Genomic DNA, 15351 nt, shown 5'->3' with positions numbered 1-15351 from the left:
GTTTTAACGATACCAGAAGGGAATGATTTATCATTCTATAATAACCTTTGGTGTGAAAGCAGTTTTGTTTCTAAACCAAAACTAAAAGTTTTGACTGTAGTGCTGCAGAGATAGTTACTGTTAGATCCAAAGAAGCTCCCAAAGTGGCAGTGCTGGTGACAATGTCATAGACCTCCCTCAAACCACCCTTAAAAAACCTCCCTTAAATCTGTCAACTTCCTTGTTCCCGGTCAATCTCAAAAGCCTGTATCACCTCAAGAACACTGCTATCATATAAAATCTGCTTGTTTTTCTACCACTTTGCTCCTCTCACTGATCCCCCACAAGAGACAGCCTTGGTAATTTGATCCTTAATAACCTTTCTCTCTAACCAAGGAGAGGTTGAGTTCGGTGGTTTCACTTTGCCCTCACTTACAGTTACTAAGTATTTTGTAATACAAAAAAAACAAGATGACCAAATGACTCACACATAGGGCCATCTCTAGTCCTAATGATGTCTTCAGTCTGAAGGCCGGTCCAGAGGGCTGCCATTTACCAAACCATTGCAAAGCTTCAATGTCAGCATAACCCATGAGCTGAGAAGACTACCCTGCTGATATCCATGAATATTGTGTTGTCACCGGAAAAGCCCATCTTGAGTGAGAACGCACATGAGCAGCTTAGGGAAAGTAAATGTATCTCATTTTTATTTCTAAAAATAATAACCGAAATTTTCTTTATTTACAGTTGTTTAAAAAGAAACAGTCATAAACACATCCACATATCAATAGTAAGAACCATAACAGCACTGTGTCTGTTTCACAGATGAAGAAGCGAAGGTCCTACAAGCCAGGTTGTCTAACTCAAGGATTAAAATAATAAGCACACAGAACAGCCACCCAATGTTCTTTTCCTATTTGAAGGAAACTGAACAAGAACAAACTGCAGAGTAGATACACTATCCTTCACATTTGACCTTTAACCCTGCCACCGACACTGGATCTGACCTGAATCCTCCAGACCCTCAGGATCCCCTCAGTGCAAGGATATCTGGGTCCAGGGCAACAGAGAAGCTTAGGGGATGAAAACAGACAATCCACAAACAGCCATGGGCTCACGAAGGAGACCGCTCAGTGCTTTGTAGATAGATGGTAAATCTTGACCACGTGAACAAATACCAGTCTTTGTCAAATCAGAGCCAACAGGCCAGTCTTTGGAAAATCCCGCTCGTCCACTGTGAGCCTCAGCTGGTTTCCAACTGAGGTGATGCTCCTGGCTGGAAGAGGATGTCGCTTTATTCCAGCTCTGGTTTTTTGTTCTTCCTTCTCTTGGAGCCCCTCTCCATCCCAGCGTGCAAGGCATCTCCGAGAAATAAGCCATCTGGACAAGAAGACGGAGCACTTGTTGGTACATAGAATGATAACTGGCATTTCTAAAAACTTAATTTGATCCACAGCAGAGGTTCTCAACCTGTGGGTCGCGAGCCCTTAGGGTCAAAAATCAGTTGTTTATATTAAAATTCATAATGGAAGCAAAATTACAGTTATGAAGTAGCAACAACATAATTTTATGGTTGGGGGGTCACCACAAGATGAGGAACTGTATTAAAGGGTCGCAACCTTAGGAAAGTTGAGAACCACTGCACTAGGGGAATTATTTTATCCTGAAACCATCCTGGAAAAACTGTGCTATTATATACCTATACCATGATTAACAGAGGAGGAAATGAGATGGAGTTGCCTGTATATCTCACAGCAACAAGGCTGCTCCCTGCCTGTGTTGTCCTGATTCCTGGATCATAAAATGAACTAAGAACCCACGTTGCTCTTCCCGGTCTCAGTTAGTCTTTAGGACTCTAGGGCTCTGAACTCACATTTGCATCGTTTTCTTCTATTTTTTGCTCATGATTCTTATTTCCATAGGGAAATGAACCCTGGCTCCTTTTAGTAGCTCTTGAGGCTTAAGCAAACAGGCCACGGAGGAACTCTCCCTAAGGTCAGAGGATCACTGTGTTGCAAGGCCTGCTGCAGGTGTGAACAGCATGGGGCTCTGTGCAGCTCTGGCCTCCATAAGAATAAGGTTCACCTCGGTGTCTTCTCTGACCAGTTCTGCCTTTCAGAATCCACCCCTGAACCAAAGTACCCTGCGGTTCAGGTCTCTGCAGTCCTTCCTCACCACGGGCCTCAGGGACAGAGCTGCTGCCGTTCTGAATGTACCCCCAATCTTGACCTGAGATCACTGGGTGGGATAAAGGCAGCCTCCATGACCTAAGTGCCCCTCTCTCATCCCAAATCCAGTCCTAATGTCTGACTACCGGAGCTCGACTACTGTTTAGTCTATGACCCAGCATGCCGGTTAAGAGCAGCCAATACTGCCTTTTCTGCATGGCTTCACCATGACTGGTCTACACTCTTACCTTATACACACCAAAAAACAACCAGAGTGTTTCTGCGGTTGGGACTCTCTTTGTTGAAAGACACTCCCACCCGACATCCCCCACCTCCTCCCTCTCGCCCCTATGCCACCAAATCTCCTTTCCGGACTTCAAATTTTCACCTACTGTGACTTTCCTGTCCCTCTACACGAATGCTTGCTTATTTGATCCCTTTTTCTGCCACGACGCCAACTGCTTTTCCAGAGTCCTTTTAATACCATGTATGTATAGGTGTAAATTCACGGCCAATGACTGAGAAAACTCAATAGGGAGAGAGACACCCGCAGAGCACACGCCAAAAAGATTAAAACTCGGCTCATCATCTACCTCTTAAGTCCAAAAATAGAACTGAAAATCAACTAACAGCAGTGAGCAGCCTTTGCTGACAGTACACTCCCAACTTCCCAGTCTTGGTGCAGTACAGACATAAGCCCAGCTGAACTTAATGGACAATGAGGACTGCTGAGAAGTCAAGAACAATGGCACTGGGTTTTGATCCTACTGCATGTACTGGCTTTGTGGGAGCCTAGGCAGTTTGGATGCTCACCTAACTAGACCTGGAAGGAGGTGGGAGGTCCTTGGACTTCCCACAGGGCAGGGAACCCTCACTGCTCTTTGGGCTGATGAGGGAGGGGGACTTGATTCAGGGAGGGGAAGGGAAATGGGAGGCGGTGGCGGTGTGGAGGCACAAATCTTTAATAAATAAATAAATAAATAAATAAATAAATAAATGGCCTCCACCATAAGCCTATAGGGAGTGGCACTATTAGAAGGTATGGCCTTTTTTGGAGTAGATGTGGCTTTGTTGAAGGAAGGAGATGTATCACTGCGTGGGCTTCAGGGTCTCAGATGCTTAAGCCATGGGCAATGTGGTAGTCACTTCCTGCTGCCTGCAGATCTAGATGCAGAACTCTCATCTTCTTCTCCAGCACCAGGTCTGCCTGCATGCTGCCATGCTTCCTGCCGTGCTGACAATGGACTAAAACCTCTGAACTGTGAGTCCCAGTTAAATGTTTTCCTTTGTAAGAGTTGCCATGGTAACGATGTTTCTTCACAGCAATAAAGCCCTCAGACGGTGCTGGACGGTTTTAACTAGGTGTGTCAGGTCTCCACACGGCCTAGAATCGGATCGCCTGGGAAGGGAGTCTTAATGCGGTATTATCTAGCTCAGATGGGCCTGTGGGCAAATCTACAAGACTTTGCCTTGATTGTTGATTGACGCGTGAATACTCAGCCCACTGTGGACTGCCCATTCTGTAGGCATGTGAGCCTGAACAGCAAAAAGGGGAGAAAGCTAGCGCAGAGCAAGCAAGCATCCATGTTTTTGTCTCTCTGCTCTTGACTGTGGATATGAGGTTTGAAACTCCTACCTTACTTCCTCAAAATAATGAACTCTAACCTAAACCAATAAATGACTCTTCCCCTACATTGTGTTCTTTTTGTTTTGTTTTGTTTTTGTTTTATTTTGTTTTGTTTTTGGAGCCTATCCTGTAGTTCAGGCTTGTAGTTCAGGCTGCCCTCGAACTCACAGAGATCTGCCTGCCTCTGCCTCCCAAGTTCTGGGATTAAAGGCTTGCTCCACCACTGCCTGGCTCCTAAACTGTGTTAGTATATTTTCTCAGGGCAACAGAAGTTAAACTAGACCAAATGACATGACAGCATCGTCCTTCTTTTGCTTCCCAGCACTCCACGCCTGTTAGTCTGCAGAGATGACTTTTTCCCTTCAGCCTTTTCTCTCTCCCTTTTCCTGGGACCCTGTGTCCAAGTCCCACACCAGTTCATCAAGTCTGTAGGATTTGTAATGCCAGAAACTTTACAAGATTTCTTTTAATTCACAGTATTTTTGTTTCCTCCACTAAATTGCTTCAAACCCCTGCCTGAGCCATACGTCAAAAAGAAAAGAAAAAAACAACATAAAAGAAGATATGGCCACTGCCAGGTGAAGGAATACAGTCACATTCAGCTATGTTCATGTGGAAGGGCCCTGTTAACTTCTCCAAGACGAGGTCTGATACGAGCCTGTGTATCCTCTACCTGCTATTACTAGTGGCCGTTTCTGACTGCTGTTTTGTGACTTAATCACCTCCTTGTGACTGCCTAATTTGTCCACCTCCCCCCCCCCCCAATTTCACCTGTATCGAAATAAATCTCAGGGGTCAACTGTGAATAAGCAGGTAACTGCCACATGGACACCCATACCCTCTTAGGAATGATTCTAGGCCCCGCTTCACTGGGGAGAGGCACGTCTGCCCGTTGCTTTGCGACTTTAATCAATCAATGCTTTTGTCTGGGCAGCAGAGTTACCGTAAGTGCCAAAATCAATTCACAAGAAGGAACTAAGTCCTTCTTGAGCAATGAACAGCAGTGAATTCAGAGACTGGCAGCTCCCAAGAAGCAGAAAACAAGCAACAGTAGCGGGCTCAACTCTCAAGAGACATGGACACCACCATCTCTAAGGCTTGGGTTGCACTGTGGAAGATGGGGGGGAGATCTGCAAGATGTCATTCTCTGCAGTCTAGATGTCTCTAGAGGCCACCGCAATCATCAGCTCATGTTGACTGTAGATGCTTACATTTGGATAGGCCCTACCCACAGTCAGTCATGGAAAGGAGGTGCTAATGATGCCCCACCCTTTGCCTCTGGACTGCGGGCTAGTAATAGATTCTGGAAGGGAGGGAATCATGGTCTTCTATTGTATGATCACTGCTGAGCCCAGCAGTTAGCTCCAAACCCATGGTCATAGTCAGCCCTAGTTGAACTTGGTGGGTCAGAAGACAAAACAAATCGCCCTGAAAACGGGAGAGAAATTTGTGGGGACAAATGAAGAAGGGCGGGGGGATAGGAAGGTAGTAGGTGGCACAGGTCAGTATTCATTGCTTACACGTATGAAACTTTCAAAGAACAGATTTACTAATAAAGAAAATAAAAAGTTTAGAAGGGAATTAAGATGCATGAGCTTGGCAAATGGCTCAGCGCACCATCTATGAGCACAAGCTAGGTCACAGCATCTCCTGGCCAAGGCCATAAGGTTGAGGTCTGTTCATAGAAACTCAGCTGCCACTGTCCCTGTGCTCACTCTTGTGCTGGGCGGTAGAGAAGTACCCCTCTTCTGATAGTCCTGCTGTCCGTTCTATTCCCTCTCGTCTCAGACATGCTCACGAGTGCTTCAGCGGCGCCTACAAGTACAGTTTCTACCTGAGTGTTCAATACTTACATTTTAGTCTCAGCGACTCAGTACTTTGGATTCATTGACTGGACTTAACGATGCCTTCTAAATGGGGTGAAAATAACAGAGTTGTCAATGAGCGATGATACTGTCAAAACTATGCATACTTATAGATTAACGTGCTGGCTGCCTAAAGATAACAGTGTGAGAATGAAGCCCCAGAGAAATATCCAAATTGATACAGCCATAAAGAATAGAATTACTGCATTTTACTGAATGCAACATTAAGGGTGGCTTCATTGTCGTTGTTTTGTTTCTTTACATAAAGTTGGTTAAGACACAGTATATTAATTGGCTAGGTATATGTTTAACTTAAGAGATGTTAAATAATGGTAAAGAAAATTTCTGTCTTAAAATTAATGAACTGTGATACTAAAAGTCACACTTGGAAGCATCCGTAGATAGTGTGTCTCAATGCATCTAGAAAGATTGTTTCTAAAGCTCAGGGGAAGAGTATACTGGTTGAACAAATAAATTTTAGCAGATTCAGAAAATTTGGCACTCGGTCAAATTTTCAAAGACAGATTGCCAACTCCAAAGTCTCCATTACAGTCAGTACATATACAGTTACTCTAGTCCATGGAAGTGTGGTCTACTGGAAAGAGTCCCACACATGGAGGGTGGACAAGCTTTGGTTGGCATTTCCTCCTGGCTATGATTCTACTTCTAATAAGATGGGTGACCTTGCACACAATCCATTAAATTCTCAGCTACACTCCTCACCGGTAAAATGAGTGGGTTAAACTTTCTCATTTCCTAGCTCCCACTTTTTAATAAACCACTGGTCCTGGGTTAATCTCAATGGCCTCATGTCAAGCTAAAAATGTACACACATGCAAAATTCCCTCGAAAGGGATCTTCTGCTTCCATTTCAGCTGATTCTCTCTGTCTTTGTGAAATGAAAAAAAAAAAGAGTAATTCATTTTGCTAACAAATTCTGAGTCCTGGACTATGGCACCCATCTCTGCATGTGTGAGGACATGGACCCATCAGTCTGTCACTAGAAGGAGGGACCTTACCTCTGCTGCTCTCGACTTCCCCTCATCCTCAGAGCATCCCTTATCTGAAAAGCAATGACAGTCAGTGATCCATAGACGTCAGGAGAGGCAGCAGCATTCCAAAGTCCAGACACATGTTCTAGAACTTTAAGACCAGTGAGTCTGACCAGAGCAACATTCTGTGGTTCAACATTGCACCCAGAAAGCTTTTGGATGAAAGTTGAAGCGTGATATTAACAATAGCAGAACTATTTTCAAATTGTAGCCATGGTTTCCATTCTTTTTCCCAACAATATTCTCATGCAATCTCTGCTCATCAGACAATAAGCAAACAGAGAGAGTAGAGCATTCTCATGTCCCTTCCTCATAGTTGCTGCCCTGAACTGTACTCAGTTCTGCAACCCTAGACTCCCGTTAAAACTATTTCACCCTCCAGATTCCCTTGGCCACAGGAAATTATCTGGCAATGGATGAAGCAAATTCAAATTACCTTGTAATCCATAATCGTGCCGAACACCAGGATGAAAAAGCCCTGTAGTAAAATTCAACAAAATTATTAAGGAAAAGTTCCTGAGCGGCATCCTAGTGTTATTTTAATCCTACTCTTCTGACCCCTGAACAGTGCCTGGACATTAGAAACCCATTTCCACTGACGCAGATGGACATGCATTGGCAGAGCCTGGCATGGTGGTACAGATCTGTATTCCTAACTCTCGGGAGGCAGAGGAAGGAGGATCTCTAGTTCAAGGTCAACTATATGTATAATGAGTTCTAGACAAGCCTGAGTAGCTTAGCAAGACCCGTTTCTAAGATAAATAAAATAAAATGGGCCAGCAAGTAAGCAAATTACAGAAGGTAAATGCACTTGCCACAAAGGCTCAAGACCGGAGTTTGACCCCTAGGGTCCAAGTGGTGGGATTAGAGAAAATAACCCTGGTATGTTGAGCTCTAACTCCACATACAGGATATCCATGTGTGTGTGCACATACAAATGAACGGGGGTGGAAGAATACATACATATTTTAAATTAATGAAATAAACATTGATGGGTCTTTTTTTTTTAATCTACCTTCTTCTCTGGCAATAAGGATCAGCCTCATGAACTTGTGCACATGGTTATTGGGGGCCTATTGAATGTCCAATGATGTAGAAAGAGTTTTCAACCATACTGTATTGTTTGAATGCGAAGCATCCCCTATAGGCTCATGCATTTGAACACCTAGTCTCCACTTGCTGATGCTGTTGCGAGATAATGTGGAACTTTTGGTGTATGAGGCCTAATGTACATATGTATGGCAGGAAGTGAGAAGTCTGTAGCCAAACCAGGTTCCTGCCTGAGCTTTCTTCTTCCTCATCCACATAAAATGGCACAAGCTCTTGACATCAAGACCTAAGCCACAGCTCCCATACTACCATCCCACACCCGCTACCATGAAACTAAGAACTGAAATAAATGCCTTCTTTTCTTGAGTTTCTTGGGTCTGGCATCTTACGACAGTGACAAGAACAATTCCTAAAATGTGGATTCAATCCCATAATTTCATCTCAAGTATTGAATTGTTGAGTCGTTCTCGGGATGACAGGTATACATGACATGGAATCTGGTCATTTAAAAATCACAACCAGGGAAGCGGGGAACTAATCTTTAAAGAAATGAAACTTGTGTCCTGGCCTGTTTTGAATTGGGGTAAACATTTTGTGAATAGTCAACCATGGACTCTGAAATGGTAGAATTTTTTAGCAAAAGTAAATGAAAACTACAAAGACCTGGAAGCTCGGAGAACCTTTTCTCAGTCAGTTTTGCTACAAAGAAAACCTGATCAGGTGACAATGAAATATTAAATGTAAGTCACAGGGAACTCTAGCTTAGAAAAGAGAATTTAGCAAAACCAAAGGTGTTTTTAGCATTATCTATGAATAAAAGAGAAATATAAGTGTTCTGAAGAGGAAACACAGATAAACTATTCCTAAGGTTCAATTAAGTCACAAAGAAAAAGATGTGGGAAGGAACTGCAGTTCCATGGTAACTGCTGGTATAGCTTGTATTGGGCCTGGGTTTGGTTCCCAGCACCAGAAAAGAAAGAGGGGGACAGTGAAGGAGGGAGGTGAAGAGAAGAAAACAGGGGAGGGGGAAGGAAAGGAATAGAGAGGGGGGAGAGGGGAGGGTAGAGGGAAGAGGGGAGAGGGAAGAGGGGGGGAAAGGAAGAGAGGAGAGGAAGGGAGGGGAGAAGAGAGAAAAGGGGAGGGGTGAAAAGAAGATAGGAAAGGAGAGCAGAGAGGAAAGAGAGGAGAGGAGGGAAGAAGAGAGGAGAGGCAGGGAGGAGAGGGAAGGGAAGGGAAGGGGAGGGGAGGGGAGGGGAGGGGAGGGGATAGAAGGGGGAAGGGGAGGGAAGGGGGGAGGGGAGGGGAGTGAAGTTATTAGTTACTAATTTCCAGAGTGGGAAAATTAGCCACAGATGATGGCTCACACCTGAATCCCATCACTCAGGAGGCTGAGGCAGGAGAATCGCTACAAGTTTAAGGCAAGCCAGGCCTAAAAAGTAAGACCTCTCAAAAATAAAACAGAATGGGGATTCAGAAAGAATACTCAGCAGTTAGGAGCCCTTGTTGCTCTTGCAGAGGACTTGTGCACCCACACGGTAGCTCACAACCATTTGTAACTCCAACCCAGGGGATCTTATGCCCTCTTCTGACCTCCTTGGGCACTGTATGCACATAACATAAAGATATACATGCAGACAAAATATCCAGGTGTATAAAATAAAAAAATTAAGGAAGAAACTTTTAACTTAAGGCAATCACGATTTTTGAGTTCAAGAAAACAAAGGCTGAAGTCTGTGTTTCCTCTTTACTACCATGTAACTATTTAATAAAATGCGTAAGATACACGAGCGGCCTAAGCTGGCATCTCTTTAAAGTCTGTACCTGGTTGGCTCCTTGGGCCGTGCCTTACAAGCCAACAGGAAGGCTGTTTTGTTGGACAGTTACAACGTTTAGAGTGGAAATGAGAAACGTTCCCCAGACTGGAAATCTTTGCACTTTGCCAGCCTTCCCCTCTGCTGCAACCTCTCAAATGTGAAACCATGAGAAAAAACAGGCACGGCTGTGTGCCAGTAAAACCCTATTTACACAAACAGGCAGAAGCCTGAGTTTTCCAAGTCCTGATTAAAAGTGTAATTAAGACTATCAGCCTGCCAAATTTTCTATGACTCATAGGTAGGGAATGCAATCTGATTAAATGATAGGGTCCCTGAAAGGCAAGCTTAGAACAAGAGGGACCATCTTGTCAGAGCATGTGTGGGGGAAAATACAACGGAGATCATTCCAATCCAAATCCATATCTCGCCAGATGAAAAAAGTTGAGATCTGACAGGAAAATGGCCTTCCCAAGATCAGATAACATAGGACTATATCTAGATATAAACAGTAACTAACTTTTATTTCACAAAAAATGGCAAGAAAGAATTATAAGAATTCCTAACTGGTCAACTTCCAACATGAAGGTCCTCTCTCTGTGCTACAGAAAATGTCTATTTTGCTGAGTTCCCTGGAGAAACACAGCATTACGCCTATTTTGATCAAGGAGCAACCTTTTACATCCATGACCAAAGGACAGTCATCAATGTGAGAAAACTAGTTGTGGGCATGATAGGGAAGACTCAGGGTAAGTGAGAGAGAAAGAAGGACAGGCCCCTTCCACCAGCCTGGTCAACTAGCCCCAACACTATCGGTGGTCAAGTATATCAAATCACACCTATAACCTCAGCACATGGGAGTCTGAGACAGGCAGACAGCTACAAGTTTGAGGTCACACTGGCTACAGAGTGAGATCTTGTCTCAAAAACAATCTTTTTTTAAAAAAAGACAAGAGGAAAGGTACCAAGTGAGGTGACTCAGTGAGTGAAGACTCTTGCCACCAAGCCTGATGGCCTGAGTTCAATCTCCAGGTTCTGCAGGGTGAGGGAAAAGGAGTGACTCCTGTAAGCTGTCCTCTGACCTCCACATATGTTCTGTGGCATGCATATGGCCCCACACATACATGGACAGAGTGTGCACACAATAAATAAATAGTTATTTTAAGTGGGAAACAAGCCAATCTAGGTGGGATATGCTACGCTTAGACACCCCTGAAATATAGAAAGAACACTTGGTATCCTTTAATGGTAAATAAATCACAGCCCCCCATGCCTCGATGTCTAGCCAGAAACACAAAGCAAATTCCCCTTATTGAACTTACCTGGAAAGCATTGAGCAAGGCAAAGATTATATGAAATACCAGGTGTGTGCCTTCTAGCAAGGTTGCTAGACCAAAACCCCAGGTCAGTCCCAGCAGCGGGGTGAGGATGGCAACATTTTTGCTGATCCTGAAAACTATGGCCATATCCTGAGATTTTGAACTGCCCATCAACGGCCTCTGAGTATTGATAGCCACTGCCAGAACCACAAGGAGATTCACAGCAACAATGGCCAAGGCGGGGATGGCAAATGCATAAAGGGCTTTGGTTTTGTTCCAATTAAGCCAACAGGCATCGTCTCTGATGTAACCTTCCCGGGGCCCTGTGACGGTAATTGTAATGACAGCAATCACCAGAGGACACCCGTAGCCAACAAGAAAGCCTATGGCCATCATACGAGACTTCATTATCCGGCGGAAAACAACCAGGATTCCATAGACTATGAGCAGCGCTTTGAAGAGCATCCAGAAGAACAGGGAGAGGAAGAAGAAGTGACTGAAAAATGTCACAGCCACACACCACTTGCGGTCCTCCCGAACATATGCATTGGAGCCAATGATGAACCACACGTTCGCAGTCAGGAGGGACACTGCAATGTTCACGATGCACACGTGGCGCATGTAGGATATCTCGGTCACAACCACCCGGGACCAAACCACAGCTTCGATGACCAGGCAGAGCGCCAAGCTAAAGATGGAGACGCTGAGCCCAACGAAAGTGATATAGTTCAGAACCTTGTCCCTTACAGGCTTGGATGACATGAGAATTGAGAAAGACATCACAGTTCTGTTGCATTTACAGTGGCAATTCACGGTACGTCTGGCATCTGACACCGTTTTACATGGGCTCTCGTCCCACTGCCTTTTCTCAGAATGCCAGCCGGCACACCGGCTGCTGGCGCTCTGGGATTTATTGATCTTATCAAAGGTGAGTACGATTTCTTTCAGTTTTTCTGGCAAAACCAGTGACAAGATCAGACCATTTACGGGCTTTGGGAGATTGACATTTGGCCCATGGGCTTCTTTCAGAATGGCCCCCAACGTTGGAAAAGCTATGCCAATGGCTTGGGAGACGTTGGACGGCAGCTCACGTAGTGCTTGCCTGGGAATTTCGATCAGTACTAGGGCATCTTCTGTGTCATCGGACACCGGCATGGAGAGGTTGAAACTGTTCTCAGAGCTGTTGCGATAGATGTGGGCACCTTTCGTCTGAATGAAGAGTTCATTTACAATGCTCTCGGATTCATGGTGGATTTGGAGTTTCTTGGCAAAGGCGTTCACTGACTCCAACAAATCTGAGCTGGCATTTTTATTGGGAATGAAAGCCCAGTTTGAAATGGCAGTCTTGTTAAGGATGTGGTTGGCCATTTTTCCATAGTTCTGCAAAGGAAACAAGCCTGTTAGTGTAAAAGAGTTCATTTCTAAAACCCAAAACTTTGGCAGATCTAATTATTTCATCTCGTCTGACACTGGCCTCTTCAAATTCACTGTGTACTGTGGTTGTGCATGACGAATGCTAATGGAAGAAAATTCAAAGGATATAAACAATATTATTTTAGTATTAAAAAATAGAGATACTCTCAGCAGTTGGCCTGGCTAGTTTTATGTCAACTTGACACAAGCTAGAATCATCATCTAAAAGTAGGGAACCTCAGTTGGAAGATATGCTTCAATAGATCCAACCGTAGAACATTTTCTTAGTTAGTGATTGATGCAGGAGAGCCCAGCCCATTGTGGATGATGCCATTCCTGAGCTGGTAGTCGTGGGTTCTATAAGAAAGCAGGCTGAGCAAGCCATGAGAAGCAAACCATTAGACAGTACCCCTCCCTGGCCTCTGCATCACCTCCTGCCTCCAGATTCCTGCCCTACTTGAGTTCCTGCCTTGACTTCCTTCAAATGATGGGCTATGATATGGAAGCAGTATAAGCTAAATAAACTTTTTCCTCCCCAATTGCTTTGTGGTCACAGTGTTTCATCACAGGAATAGAAAGCCTAAGTAAGAGCGCAGTTAAGAGCATTGGCTGTTCTTGCGGATGACCCAGGATCAGTTCCCAGCATCCATATGGCAGCTCACAACCATCTGTGTCATCAGTTCCAGTTCTGGCCTCTGAATGCATCAAATACACATTGTATGCATACATACATGCAGGCAAAACACTCATACACATAAAAATAAATCTTTTGAAAAATATATATGATATATACACATATATATCATATATTATACGTGTTTATCTAAACATTATTATTGCATCTGAGGAAGATCCTCGCAGTACAGAATAAAGAACTCAAGTTCCATTAAATGTAAAAAATTGTTTTTGGAAGGAAGCATATGTGAATTCCATGATAGGTTTGAAAAATATTATATACATATCACATCCCTATATCCCTCCCTTTAATAATAAATACCAGTGCTCATGAGCACAATAGAATCCCTGAGAAGATGACCAGGTCTTGCTGGAATTGGCCTCAGCTAGGAGACTGTTTTTTCAACATCCATGAAAGCCCGGGTCCCCTTCCCAACACAGCAAAGACTAGATGGAGCGATGTTCATCTGAAATCCCAGGCGGAGGGATGTGGAGGCAGGAGAATCTGAAGTGCAAGATCAGGCTTAGCTGTAGAGGAAGTTTGAAGCTAGCCTGGGCTCCATGAGACCGTATCTCAAAACCCAAAACCAAAAGACCCATCCTAAGGGAACACGTTTGACTTTGTTTAACACACTGATACTAACTACTGTTGTAATGCGCAACTCCCTTCTAAAAATGCAGAGTCAAACAACATGATCTACTAGGGTAGACTTCATGTAGGCCATCACTATGCATTCACAGCCTAACTTTTTTATAAAGAATGTGTTAACACAGAAAGCTGAACAGAAATGTCTGCTGCTGGAAAGAACACTTGAACCTGTTAAAAAATAGCAAGATTTGATTTTTAAAGAAGTGCGTCTCGTGTTTAATGAAATTAATTTCTTGAGTACCTTCATTTTCTCGTGAGTCACATTCCCATGTTGTCCGTCCAAAGTCTGCAAGCCTGTGGAGATATTTTTTAATAACTCTACTACAAATGCGATATTTCCAGACGTAACTTTGGAGGACTTCACAGGGTCGACTATGCAGACGTAGTCCTCGGGGCAGTACTTGTGGATTCCTTGAAAGACATCCCCAATATGGTGCTGTGCCTTGCTGTCCACTAAGTTCATGGGGAAAAGGGAAGACGATGCCATGGAAAGGCTAGCTGCAGGATTGGCACCCTGTGGGGGAAAACATGAGAATCCAACATGCATTTGCTGACATGAACTAAACCACAACAATCTCTGTGGGAAAAACAGGTAGACAGGGTGGCCCTGGAAGGAGCTCGCTTGCTCAGAATAATTTAAGGCAGTCACGGGAGCCCTGTCTGCCACCAAAATTCCCAGAGAGCAGACTAGTGAACCTTTCTGGAATTTGCTTTCAGAATAATGGTTTGAACTGAAGTGTGTTGTTGTAAGTATGTATGTGTGTCCATGTGTGTGCATGCCACAGCATGGGGGATGCCCTCACCTGTATATGCACATAGAAGAGTTACCATTGGTGTCCTCCTCAATCAGCCTCTCCACTTAAGTATTTTTTAGGATTTATTTTATTTTTAATTATTTAGGATTTGTTTTACTTTTAATTATATATGCCTATATGTGTCTTGTGTGCCGGTATGTGCACGTGAGTGCAGGTGCCTGGGGAGGCCAAAAGAGGCTATGGGCTTTCGCTGGAGCTAGACTTACAGACAGCTCTAGTCCATTCAACCTGGGTGCTGGGAACCAAAGCCTGGGCTTCTGGGTTGGCAGTAGGATTTCTCAGCACCTCCGTATCTCTATCTCATGGAGCTCACTGTTTTGGCTAGACCAGCTAAACGGCAAGCACCAGGGTCCTGCCCAGCACGAGGCCTATAGGCACATGGGGCAGTTCCATAGATGCTGGGTTCTGAACTCATGTCCTTGTGTTTACCGGCACAGCAGAACTTTACCCATTGACTCATCCTCCCCAGTCCTTCAAGATTTATAACAGGACATATTCTACAGAAATGGCGGGGAGAAAGATCCGGGTGGAATGTCAAAGGAGAACTGATTGGGAAGGGTTAGCTATTCAAATGCCACATACTAAAGAATCCCAATTTTTTTAAAAAATGTGCATTGTTCCAAGTGTATGTCGTTGGCCATGTCCTGTTATTTTTTATGTATACTCCCTCAGAAAGTGACTCTGAAAAAGCTAGCATTTTTGCTCTCTTACACCTGTCACCAGAGTTACAGTATCCCCTGGGCTGGAAAGGCAACACCATCTGCAATTCCTCTATAAGGAAATACAAAAGTGTGGAGATGCGTGTCCTTCAGTGGGGTTGGAGGGAAACAGAGAGAAGTGGGTACTCGATGGAAGTATACAAGACAGATTTTTATTGTAATTGAGAGGATGCCTATATGTTTTTCTTTGGGTTCTCCTTCTTATTTAG

General features: G+C 44.1%; 1 protein-coding gene across 2 annotated transcripts in view; it reads right to left on the bottom strand.

The window, feature by feature from the left end:
* Nucleotides 1-653: 653 nt before the first annotated feature.
* The window catches only part of LOC126486853 (adhesion G protein-coupled receptor F4), a 30394-nt gene continuing 15696 nt past the window's right edge, over nucleotides 654-15351 (bottom strand). For both annotated transcript variants that reach the window (XM_050119358.1, XM_050119357.1), the window contains 6 exons: nucleotides 13850-14122; nucleotides 10875-12251; nucleotides 7128-7169; nucleotides 6659-6702; nucleotides 5628-5684; nucleotides 654-1359 (listed from right to left, as the gene is read on the bottom strand). In XM_050119358.1, coding sequence (XP_049975315.1) covers nucleotides 5672-5684; nucleotides 6659-6702; nucleotides 7128-7169; nucleotides 10875-12251; nucleotides 13850-14122 — 1749 coding nt within the window. In that variant the 3' untranslated portion in view covers nucleotides 654-1359; nucleotides 5628-5671. The remainder of the gene's footprint in view (nucleotides 1360-5627; nucleotides 5685-6658; nucleotides 6703-7127; nucleotides 7170-10874; nucleotides 12252-13849; nucleotides 14123-15351) is intronic.

Source organism: Alexandromys fortis, unplaced genomic scaffold (assembly GCF_014885135.2).
Source record: "Alexandromys fortis isolate MF-2015 unplaced genomic scaffold, M_Fortis_MF-2015_v1.1 scaffold_145, whole genome shotgun sequence".
NCBI classification, from domain to species: Eukaryota; Metazoa; Chordata; class Mammalia; order Rodentia; family Cricetidae; genus Alexandromys; species Alexandromys fortis.
Note: the sequence above shows the minus strand (reverse complement) of the source record. Positions and strands in the feature narration are given on the sequence as shown.